Here is a 12,580-nt window from a genome sequence, read left to right on the forward strand (position 1 = left end):
ACTTTGCTGCTTGTGTGATTATTTTCTGCAGGTGAAGAGTCACATCCGTTTTTGATTATTCATTAACAAACAGAGATGAGGACATGTATTTACTTTGATAAAGAAAACACGGAGACATTTTGAACAAAAAGAGAATCCATCACAGCTGCTGTGTCTTTATAAACTCGATAAAGCTCGATGAAGCTCGATGAAGCTCGATGAAGCTCGATGAAGCTCCATTTGGCCGCGGCTCAGTTTCCTTCAGGATCTGAATCCTGCTGAAAGGTGAATCTGACGGACGGGAGTCTTCACTCTGGTTTTGTGGCTTTAAGGTTGCATTTCATGGGAAACGTGTGTTTGTGGACTTTGAGACTGATGTTATGAGGACGCAACTGCAGCCTTAGATCAGAAGCACACACACACACACACACACACGGTCTCCAGATGGAGCTGAACGTCTCTGATCTGATGCGGATGTGATTCAGCAGGTAAAGACCCGAACGGGAATCATTTTAATTGTTTGTGTGTCAGATCTGAATATTTTCCACATCTAATATTCTTTGTGTCATCATTTTCTCACACCGAGGACCAAATCACCTTGTATGTTTTCACAAAGCCAGAGTCAGGCTGACTGTAACCTGAACTCACTTCTGTCTGGATCAACTTGACTGAAGTTCAGTTTTTCTGCTGCTGATCCAGCGAGAGAGCGCAACAGTTTCCTGGACTGAGATTACATAAAGACAGGTCTAGGCCTTAGTCTTAGTCTTAATTTCTGATTGGTTTCTTCAGGACTGATTACATTTAGAGTGATAATCCACCAGATCCAGGTTTTTCTTGGTTTGGAGTGACACTTCTTTCTTTTCATAATTAAATTTCTGGTATATTTGGGGTAATTTCTTATTAATTTGCTCATCACCTTTCCCCCCATGTTTTTGAAAGAAATCAGTTGAGTTTGCTCACGTTTCAAAGCCTTGAATGAGAAGTCAGAGTCAGAGTTTAGTGTTGCTCCTGATGTAAATGAAGGGTTAAATTAAAGATCTAAGTCAACAGGTTGAACTCTGGATTCCTGCTGTTCATCAGAGGAAAAGATAACGGAAGATAAGACAGGATTTATTGCCCCTAAGCAAATTTGCTCACGTGGTAATACTTCTGGTGGTGATGGGAATAGGAGTAAGGGGGTATTGGTGCTTCATATATTCAACTCAACTCAACTCAACTTTATTTATAAAGCCCTTTAAAACAACCACAGCTGCAACAAAGTGCTGTACAAAAATAGGCAATAACAGGAAAATAAATAAATATATAATAATAAATAATTGTTTTTAATGTTGGGGGTATATATGAAGAAGCCAAAACATACCTGTTGCTCACCTGTGCTCCTCTCTGCTCCTATTTCATCTAATTTCTAACATTTTTCTCTGTTCCAGCTTGTTTAGGGGGTTTCCGCTGTGAGGCTCAGAGACACAGAGACAGGAAACTGTGATATGAAGCTCCAAATACACTTGAACTTGCACTTTACAAGCAGTGGTACAGCGGCGGCTAGCTCCAGGCCCCTTGGCCCCTCCTGGCCGGCTCGCCTATTAATGTCATGGAATTACTGCTTCAGCTGGGCCGGTCGATCTTCAGCTCTTCAACGACAGAGTTTTAGTACAAAAAAATAACTAACAACTAAAGAAAACTTGTCCTCAGGCAGAGTCAGGTGCAAGTTGAGGATTCACTGTCAAAACAGCAAAATACAGTAAACCTGGTCTGGTTTGTGAACCCAGACACTGAAGCTTGAGGTCCTGAGCGCTGCCCTAACCCTAACGCTGATTGGTTCTATCAGGTCTCCCTCCTGTTCAGCCCACTTTGCCCAGCCTCGCTCCCTAAGATCCTAACCCAAAACTCATTTGATGAAAGGTGTGAAGGGGGTCTAAGTGATTTCAGAACTTATTAACAATCCTCGAACTAACGTGCGCTTTACGGAAACTTTTGCATCCTGAATTACGTACCAGTTAACTTATACCAAGTCACTAGGTCCAGCCACTTTGCTGTTTTTTTTTTTTTTTTTTTTTTTTTTTTTTTTTACAAAAAAGTTCATTCAAAGCAGTGCCACCTTGTAGCTGAAAGTCTGCAGCTCCACCACATTTTCAGATTCAAAGCAAACCAACGAATCAAATAGGAGCCTTGTGAGAATCAAATGCGGTGCTCATTTCCATCCCAGAAACACATTTTTTCACCTTAACTTTGGGTTTTGAGTGATCCATCAGGAAGCAGGACACTAGGATACCAACAGAATGGTGGTCATTTGGGGTTTTTGTTAAGGTTAGGGTTAGGTATATATCGGGTGAATGTAAGTCAATCTGAATTTCTGTCACTATCCTAGGAAATGCAGACTTGGGAACAGGACTGACTCAAATTGTTAACAAACACTTTGAAGTCTTAACACCCTCTAGTGATCAGGAAATTCGGCCAGTATTTACTACTCCAGATTAACACCTAATCCTGTTTTAACTGAATCTCTGTCTGGCAAACCGCCCCTCAAAGTCCTCTGTAGATGAAGCTGCTCAGTGGGTTTGATGTAAAGGGCGGCTGCTCTGAGTGTTACGTCCACTCTGTATATGTGACATGGTGCTGACAGGAAGACAGCACACATCCTGTCATGGAAAGCTTGTTGTCATCAATCAGCCGCTGTGTTTGTGTCAAGGTGTCGGCTCGGCTATGGATGTGTGTGAGGAGAGAGAGGAGGGGCTCCCTGCCTCTAAGAGACCTGGACCTGGACCTGGACCTGGACCTGGACCTGAGCCCAGCTGTGTGTCCATGAGGAGTGACTACTCTATGGAACCACCTCTGATATTTAGAGATATACATGCTTCTGAGAATAAGTAAATCAGTATTATCTCATTATTTTAGTAAGATGTTACTAATGGTATAAAATGTTCTACATCCTCAAAAACCTACATTACTTTCACTGTGGTTCATAATACATTTCAATCAGGATCCAGCAGGAGAGGCCAGGCCCCCCTGGACCTGGACCTGGACCTGGACCTGGACCTGGTCCTGGACCTGAGCCCAGCTGTGTGTCCATGAGCAGTGACGGGTCCAATCATAAAATTATTGACTTTAAAGAAGGACTCCACTCTTTTGACCATGGGTAATTATTTAATTACTTGCTGATGATAAAACAGATGGTTGTTCTGGTTTCAAATTTACAGTCATGAGATACAGAATTGGGGTCAGAGTCTCCTCTGTAATAATTACTGGAGCATTTAATAGATAGATAGATAGATCAACTTTATTGATCCCAGACTGGGAAATTCACAATAATGCATGTATATGGGTGTGTTCGTGCGTGCGTGTGCGTGCGTGCGTGTGTGTGTGTGTGTGTGCGTGTGTGTGTGTGTCCTCCTCAGAGTCCAGCAGAGCTCAGAGGTTCCCAGCGGTCAGTCTGCCCAGGAGCATCAAACACACCTGGCCTCCATATTTCAGGTGTGTAAATGTGCAGTGAATCAAAAACTGAAAACCAGTTCAGGTCATAATGGTCTCCATGCTACAGTGTAGACTTTCAGCCTCCGAAACATTGATTTGATTTTGTGTTTCATGTTAAATATGTGTCCAAATTTAAGATGGAATTCAAATTTATTTTTTTCTGTTGCAGCTGCTGGAGGAGAACATCAACACCTTTGTGAAGAAGGAGCTGAAAAACCTGCAGAGGTCTCTGAGTCCAGATTACCCAGAATGCTCAGAGAGGCAGAGGGAGGATGAGGAGGTGTTGGACGGTGAGGAGGAAGAGCAGAGGAGGAGGAGCAGAGAGGCTTTTCTGCAGATCACACTGCACCTCCTGAGGAGAATGAAGCAGGAGGAGCTGGCTGAGCGTCTGAGGAGCAGTAAGAGGCTTTAACTCCTTTAACAGGATGGAGAGGAGGAATGATGGGAAAACTGAATGTTTGCATTTGTAACCTCTGCTGGAAATACAGACATTTCTAAAACAAGAGTTCAGCAATCCCAGATTGGAAGGGGAATGAGCACAATCCTCATGGAAAACCTGGTTAAAGTGTTGATTTGTTCATATTTGTGTAAAATGCTGAACACAAAGTTGACATGGAAAATGTTGCCTTTCACATTTGGATGCATATACTGTTATATATCTTATATTTTATATTTACACTTATATTTACACTTCTTTTTCTGGTCTTTTTTCGGGGTTTTTTTTGGCTTATACCGGGACCTGAGTGCTAATTTTGTACCACTAGCATGTAAGTGTGAACTGGTATGACAATAAAGTTCCTTGAATCCTTGAATCCAGACAGTCAGGACTGGTTTTTCCACCAGCAGCTATGAGCTAAATGGATGCCATGCAGCCACAACTCAGATACATTTACCAGCAAATATTCACATTTCTCTCATTAATGTGACATTCACTTACTGATGTTTTTGTTTGTTCATTCAGAAACTGCCACTGCAGCGTGCCAACATGAACTCAGATCTAAGCTGAAGAAGAAGTGTGAGTGTGTGTTCGAGGGGATTGCTAAAGCAGGAAACCCAACACCTCTGAATCAGATCTACACAGAGCTGTACATCACAGAGGGAGGGAGTGGAGAGCTCAATGAGGAACATGAGGTCAGATGGATTGAAACAGCAGCCAGGAAACCAAACACACCAGAAACACCAATCACATGTGAGGACATCTTTAAACCTTTACCTGGAAGAGATGGACCAATCAGGACAGTGATGACAAAGGGAGTGGCTGGCATTGGGAAAACAGTCTTAACCCAGAAGTTCACTCTGGACTGGGCTGAACACAAAGCCAACCAGCATGTCCACTTCATATTTCCATTCACTTTCAGAGAGCTGAATCTGCTGAGAGGGAAAAAGTTCAGCTTGGTGGAACTTGTTCATCACTTCTTCAGTGAGACCAAAGAAGCAGGAATCAGCAGGTTTGAGCAGTTCCAGGTTGTGTTGATCTTTGACGGTCTGGATGAGTGTCGACTTCCTCTGGACTTCAACAACAACCAGATCCTGACTGATGTTACAGAGTCCACCTCAGTGGACGTTCTGCTGACAAACCTCATCAAGGGGAACCTGCTTCCCTCTGCTCGCCTCTGGATAACCACACGACCCGCATCGGCCAATCGGATCCCTCCTGAGTGTGCTGACATGGTGACGGAGGTAAGAGGCTTCACTGACCCACAGAAGGAGGAATACTTCAAGAAGAGATTCAGAGATGAGGAGCAGGCCAGCAGAATCATCTCCCACATCAAGACGTCACGAAGCCTCCACATCATGTGCCACATCCCAGTCTTCTGCTGGATCACTGCTACAGTTCTGGAGGACATGTTGAAAACCAGGGAGGGAGGGGACCTGCCCAAGACCCTGACTGAGATGTACATCTACTTCCTGCTGGTCCAGTCCAAAGTGCAAAATGTCAAGTATCATGGGAGAGCTGGGACAGATCCACACTGGACTCCAGAGACCAGGGAGATGATCCTGTCTCTGGGAAAACTGGCTTTTGAGCAGCTGGAGAAAGGCAACCTGATCTTCTATGAAGCAGACCTGGCAGAGTGTGGCATTGATATCAGAGCAGCCTCAGTGTACTCAGGAGTGTTCACACAGATCTTTAAAGAGGAGCGTGGGCTGTACCAGGACAAGGTTTTCTGCTTCGTCCATCTGAGCGTTCAGGAGTTTCTGTCTGCTGTTCATGTCTTTGTGACATCCATCAACTCTGGAGTCAATCTGCTGTTAGAAGGACAGTCAACCTCCAAACTAAAAACCCTCCTCCAGAGTGCTGTGGACAAGGCCTTACAGAGTCCAAATGGACACCTGGACTTGTTCCTGCGCTTCATCCTGGGTCTTTCGCTGCCAACCAATCAGACTCTCCTACGAGGCCTGATGACTCAGACAGGAAGTGGCTCACAGACCAATCAGGAAACAATCCGGTACATCAAAATGAAGATCAGGAATATTGAGTCTCCAGAGAGAAGCATCAACCTGTTCCACTGTCTGAATGAGCTGAATGACCATTCTCTAGTGAAGGTGATCCAGTGGTACCTGAGATCAGGAAGTCTCTCCACAGAGGAACTGTCCCCTGCTCAGTGGTCAGCTCTGGGCTTCATCTTACTGTCATCAGAAGAAGATCTGGACGTGTTTGACCTGAAGAAATACTCTGCTTCAGAGGAGGCTCTTCTGAGGCTGCTGCCAGTCGTCAAAGCCTCCAGGAAATCTGTGTAGGTCCATAGAAAACTGGATGTATGAAACACATGATGCCTTATCTTTGGGCAAATTGAATCGTAGGCAACTGGACTTGTATTTGTCTTAGGAAGACGTTTCGCCTCTTGTCCAAGGGGCTTCATCAGTTCATCAGTTCAAATCCCTGTATGTTTCAAACCCGGAAACACTCTCAGGCAGAAACTGGTTCACCCAAAAGACAGGACACCACACAATCAGAAGAGCAACCTGATATATACCGTCCGATGCAGTGAGAAATGCAAGTACTTATACATTGGCGAAACAAAACAACCACTGAACAAGCGCATGGCCCAAGACAGAAGGGCGAACTCCTCAGGTCCAGTCTCAGCCGTCTGTTCACATCTGAAGGAAAAGGCACACTCCTTTGAAGACAGCAATGTTAAGATTTTGGACAGGGAGGACAGACGGTTTGAGAGAGGAGTAAAAGAGGCCATATATGTGAAAGTGGAAAAACCAACCCTCAACAGGGGAGGGGGTCTGCGGCGCCCCCTATCTCTGATTTATAATGTTGCCCTTTCATCGATACCCAGGAGGTTCAACAAATTAACCTCAGACGACTCAACGATCATCGTTCACCAGGGTTTCACCTGACTCTGACGACTGTCGCTTCACCAGACCACAACAATAGTCAAGTGAAACCAGCACCTGCATGAACACACCCACAGGCATTAGGGTGGCCACTCCCACAGAGGTTAAATACCTGGACCTTACCCCACTGTCTTTGTCAGACTAGTGCGGACTAGAAAGACCGATGTGCATGAACTGATGAAGCCCCTTGGATAAGAGGCCAAACGTCTTCCTAAGACACATACAGGTCCAGCTGCCTATGACTCAATTTGCCCAAAGAGAACGATGACCTGGATAAATGAGAATATCCATAGACACATGATGCCTTCTACTGCCTGTCTGTCTGCAGCTGTTCTCAGAAACTACGGGCCTATCAGCCTGATTTTTTGTGCACACTTTTGTCTGTGCCATGAAGAACCTCTTGTGGTTGATATGAGTTGAAACTTTGCAAAACATTTTTTTTGGGTACCTCCGCTCTTTCTCCACTCACCATCGTACTCACTCAACTACGCAGCTCTCTCTCTCTCTGCTTGTTCTACTGGCTTGCTAAATCTCTCTTTCACCTGATTCACTGTGCAGTTCGATTGTTTTCACGCTGTTGTGGCCGTGTTCGCTCCGATTGTTGGATGTGTTTTGAGTGTTGTTCTGTATGGGTGTTTGTGAGCAGTTTCATTCTGTGTTGTGCTCCTCCATGGTTGTTTGGTATTCAAGCCTACATTTGTTAACGGTGCGTTCAAAGACATCTAGGAGCTCCAACTCAGTGATTCAGTCACTCGGCATTTTCTCATCTTTTCCTGTCCATCCAGGCTGAGTGTGTGTAATCTGTCAGAGAGAAGCTGTGCAGCTCTGGCCTCAGTTCTCAGCTCCCAGTCCTCTAGTCTGAGAGAGCTGGACCTGAGTAACAACGATCTGCAGGATTCAGGAGTGAAGCGTCTCTCTGCTGGACTGGAGAGTCCACACTGCAGACTGGAGACTCTCAGGTCAGGATTCCTCAACCTGCTCAACCCAGTTCAGTCCTTATTTCCATGCAGCTTCATGTCACTGAACACATTCCTAAGCTGTGTAGGTTTTTGTGAAAACACAAAGCAGATGATGTGGTGGACTGATTGTGTTTGTGATGGTGTGCAGGCTGTCAGGCTGTCTGCTCACACAGGAAGGCTGTGCTTCTCTGGCCTCAGCTCTGAGCTCCAACCCCTCCCATCTGAGAGAGCTGGACCTGAGCTACAATCATCCAGGAGACTCAGGAGTGAAGCTGCTCTCTGCTGGACTGGAGGATCCAACCTGGAGACTGGAGGCTCTCAGGTATGGAGAGACACACACAGTGTCTTATAGAGGACTGAAGAGTATTGTTTCATGTTGAATGGTGGATATGAGTGACGTGGTCTGCTAAATCCTTCATAGGGAAGGTTATTTACTGCCCATGTTTCCATCATCAAAGAGAATCTGCTGCTCTGACTCTGTTTCTTCCTCCAGGGTGGACCATGGTGGAGAGCAGTGGTTGAAACCAGGCCTGAGGAAGTGTAAGTGTGGATTTAGTTGATTTATTATATTGACAGTGAACATTAATAAATATTTATGTAAATGCAGCAGAATTAGTCAAAAGGCAAGTTTTCATCTGCAGTGTCCCTGACCAGATGTCACACAGGCTCCCTAAACGTAAGAAATAAAACATGTACAGGTAAAAAAACAAAAGACCACATTATTATCAAAACATGACAATAAGTTAGTACTAAAAGTAATTTGTTTAGTGACTGCTGCTGAATTTTAAATTAATTTTCATGTAGCTGAAATAATTTTATCAAATGAATTGGCCTGGACGACATGAAGCAGCATCAAACAAATATGATCCTGCAGCCAGAAGAATACCATGCAGCAGACCACACATGAATACCAGCAGCAGATCATAAATACATGTGAGGACAGTCAAACGGGACCTGACAACATGAATGACACAGGACAACTGTGAGCGGTGTCAGGACACACTCGCTGAGGGTTTTAGCTGAGAAAGCCAGAGCAGGAAGCGAGCAGCATGGCTGTAAACCAGCAGATGAATCCCAGTGAGTTCCAGCAGAAACACAACACACAGGGCAGCACATTCAAGAACAAAGCTGGAAAAGACAGGAGACAAGATGAAAGACCTGAAACCCAGATCATTTTGTAAAAGCATCTAGACAGACAGAACCTTTAAGGGAATATGTCAATGTTTTGGACAAAATCGCCTTTTTCTGACTTCCAGCTTGAGATCAGATGTTGGATCCCATTCTCACCTCTGTACGTCCAGAGGTTCAGTTCCTATGGGAAGCATTTCAGATCAGATCAGATCAGATCAGATCAGATCAGATCGTAACCACAGCAGGTCTGTTCTCTCCATCAGATTCCTGTGAACTCAAACTGGACATGAACACAACACACAGAAACCTCGTCCTGTCTGAGGACAACAGGAAGGTGACGCATGTGACACAGGAGCAGCCATATCCTGATCACCCAGAGAGGTTTGAGGACTATCATCATCAGATCCTGTGTAGCGATGGTCTGACTGGTCGCTGCTACTGGGAGCTCGAGTGGGAAGGAGGGCTTGATATAGCAGTGACTTACAGAGGAATCAGACGCAGAGGAAACAGTAATGACTGTGTGCTGGGATGTAATGAAACCTCCTGGAGTCTGGACTGCTCTGATGGAAGGTACTGCGCCTGGCACAACAACATCAGGACAGTCATCCCTGTCTCCCCCTCCTCTCACAGAGTGGCAGTGTATCTGGACTGGCCTGCTGGCTCTCTGTCCTTCTACAGCGTCTCCTCTGACACACTGATCCACCTCCACACCTTCACCTGCACCTTCACTCAGCCTCTGTACCCGGGCTTCAGGTTTTGGCTTGGATCCTCAGTGTCTCTGTGTCAGATCTGAGGAATGAGTCGCCTCTGAGGTTTTACTTTAATAATTGCCCAAATGCACTTTTACAATTATGCTTATGTAATTATTGTATTTACAAGGGGTAAAAGCCTCAGCAACCATTTCGTTCACATTAACTTTCATAACAGAAGAAGCGGTGACGCTACGACAATGTGGTGTTGTAGCATTGCTGACATGTGAAGTACGGGATTGTCAATTCAATCCCTAAAGCAGGAAACCAAGAGAGAAGAATCCCAGTGAAGTATCCGCTGGGTTCGGGTTCAGGTGAAAGCAGTGATCAGGATGCAGAATGCTTTTCAGTCACTGTCAAGATAAACATTGGTCCTAAATTAAAACAAGACCAAATGTACGACCTTCACTTGCTCTCACTCTAAAGCTGATGACTCTATCTGGAGTGATAGATTTTGATTCAAAGGTACATATTTAATGAGAGTCACTTCTTACAAATACTTAGCCTATAGCTCAATGAACAGTTGACTTGTACCATGAATATTGATAACTTCTTGAAAAACCTTAGGCCTAAACTGGATTTCTTTCTCTGATTAAAAAAAAGTCTTCCTCTTAAAGCCAGACCGAAAATTGTGCAAAATGTAATTTACATGCTTGCAACTTCATTCTTACTTTAAAAACTTGATCCTGCATATCACACTGCACTACATCTTGTAAGCTGTAGGTACAGTATCTCCTAGCACTGATAAGCTGATGACATTCAGCTGTATGCTTCACTCAAGCTTTGTGAAACCAACAAACTGTCTGGGACAACTGTCTGATCGCTGTTGGACGTCAGACAGCTTTCGATAGCTCCCAGATGAGACGGAGCTTCTTCACTGCTTCAGACGGTGCAGCCCAAGGTGTTTCAGTGCAGTGGGTCGCTCTGCTCAGCTGTACGGTCTAATGTGAAAAATCTTGGTGTTATTTTTGATCAGGCGACATGCTTTGATCTACATATAAAATTGTTACATAATTACATGTTTTAGATGAAAATTGCTAAACTCAGTTCTGTTGTATCACAATATGATACAACAGATGATCATTCCTGCCTTTATATCTCTGGACTTCAGGTGGTCCAACTGAAGACTAACTCATTCAAACTGGCTTTTGTCTTGCCTCATGATGTGTAGAGTTTGTAATTTTTGTGTATTTATAAATCTTTTTCAATCTGCACTTTGTGACATTTATTCTGTGGAAGGTGCTGTACTAAACAAACTTTTACTTACTTTATATAAGAGCAACTTTCCTATTCATGTATTGGCTTGCTTCTGGTCCTTCTCAATGAGCCTAGGTTGATGCTCAAACAGCACACAGAATCCATTGATTCTTTATTTTGTCATGTTTATTTTCCGTTCTCTTCCAGATTCCTTTGTGCTCTGTTTTTCTTTTCACAAACAAATATATTTACACTTACCAGGTGACATGCATAAATGATGATGTTTAAGTAGAAAAATAAAGACACAGACAAAAACAAACTTATACTGCCGTCACTCAGCGGTCAAATAAACCAGAGAACCCAGATTTCATATCAGCCCAACTCTTATATACCAGCTGGTGCCATTACCGCCTCAATCAACTGATGGTCAAATGCGAGTGTTTATCCTCCCAGTTAATTTTGGCTGCAACACTTTACCTGAATAATATATGTATTAATAAATCAGTGCATGAGGACACATGGTTGCCAAAAGTGTCAATTTATAGCATATTAAAGGGAAAAAATACATTGGTGCAACAGGACCCCCTGGTGGACGCAGGTGCCCTTTGCACATGTGCAGTCCACATATTGGTGGTGGAGAGGCCGGCATGGTACTGTGCTTATAAAGACACTTTGAACACTTGAACGAATGTGATTGGAGACCCAGTTGGTGAAAGTCTGGCTAAGGGTTTGGTGGCTGCCCCTGTCTGGACCACCGAGCCTATCCCTGCCAAACACAAAGCGACTTCTGCATGCAACACAATTACATACAAAGTCAGTGGAAAGGCTCAAGCCCCTTGGCCCCTCCTGGCCGGCTTGCCAATTAATGTCATGGAATTACTGCTTCAGCTGGGCCGCTCAATCTTCAGCTCTTCAACGACAGAGTTTTAGTGACAAAAATAACTAACAACTAAAGAAAACTTGTCCTCAGGCAGAGTCAGGTGCAATTGATGATTCGCTGTCAAAATAGCAAAATACAGTAAACCTGGTCTGGTTTGTGAACCCAGACACTGAAGCTTGAGTTCCTGAGCGCCGCCCTGACCCTAACCCTGATTGGTTCTGTCAGGTCTCCCTCCTGTTCAGACCACTTTGCCCAGGACTTTCCACCATGACATCAGCACAGCTATCACTCCTGGAACTTTCTTGGGGGTTACCTGCACTGCAAAAACTCAAAATCCTACCAAGAATATTTGTCTTATTTCAAATTTTTACCTGTTTTCACTTGAAACAAGTGAAAATTGTCTAAAAACAAGCTATTTCTTAGGTGATCATGTCTTATTTTAAGTGTAATGAGATATTTTGACTAGAAATAAAACATTTTGACTTGAAATAAGACAAATATTCTTGGTAAGATTTTGAGTTTTTGCTGTGTGGACTCTTTAAAAAAAACGACTCATTTTCTTTTTGGCACATATCCAGCTCACTAAGAATGTACCACATACCATCTCCCTAAAAATACACCACCTCATACTGACTTGTATACTAACTTGTCTCTCTGTGTGTGTGTGTGTGTGTGTGTGTGTGTGTGTGTGTGTATGTGTGTGTGTGGTAGCAGGGAGCAGTGGCAGTGAGGCTTGAAGACAAATATAACAATAATAACAATAATAATGCAAGATATTTTTCTGCAGCAATGTGAGTGGCAGTGGAAATTAAACTGCAGGGTCCCATCACAGTTCAGCTCATTAACAGGAGGCCCTGGATGTGGACTGGAGA

The 12,580-nt window shown here is 44.0% G+C and overlaps 1 protein-coding gene across 1 annotated transcript; it reads left to right on the plus strand.

Moving 5' to 3' along the window:
* Positions 1 to 5,115: 5,115 nt before the first annotated feature.
* Positions 5,116 to 9,675, plus strand: LOC115365037 (butyrophilin subfamily 2 member A2-like). Its single transcript, XM_030059748.1, has 5 exons — positions 5,116 to 5,127; positions 7,519 to 7,751; positions 7,900 to 8,073; positions 8,245 to 8,291; positions 9,146 to 9,675. The coding sequence occupies exons 1-5, from the start codon at positions 5,116 to 5,118 to the stop codon at positions 9,673 to 9,675; spliced, it is 996 nt and encodes a 331-aa protein (XP_029915608.1).
* The last annotated feature ends 2,905 nt before the right edge of the window (positions 9,676 to 12,580 follow it).

The sequence above is a fragment of the Myripristis murdjan genome, chromosome 9 (assembly GCF_902150065.1).
Source record: "Myripristis murdjan chromosome 9, fMyrMur1.1, whole genome shotgun sequence".
NCBI lineage: Eukaryota > Metazoa > Chordata > Actinopteri > Holocentriformes > Holocentridae > Myripristis > Myripristis murdjan.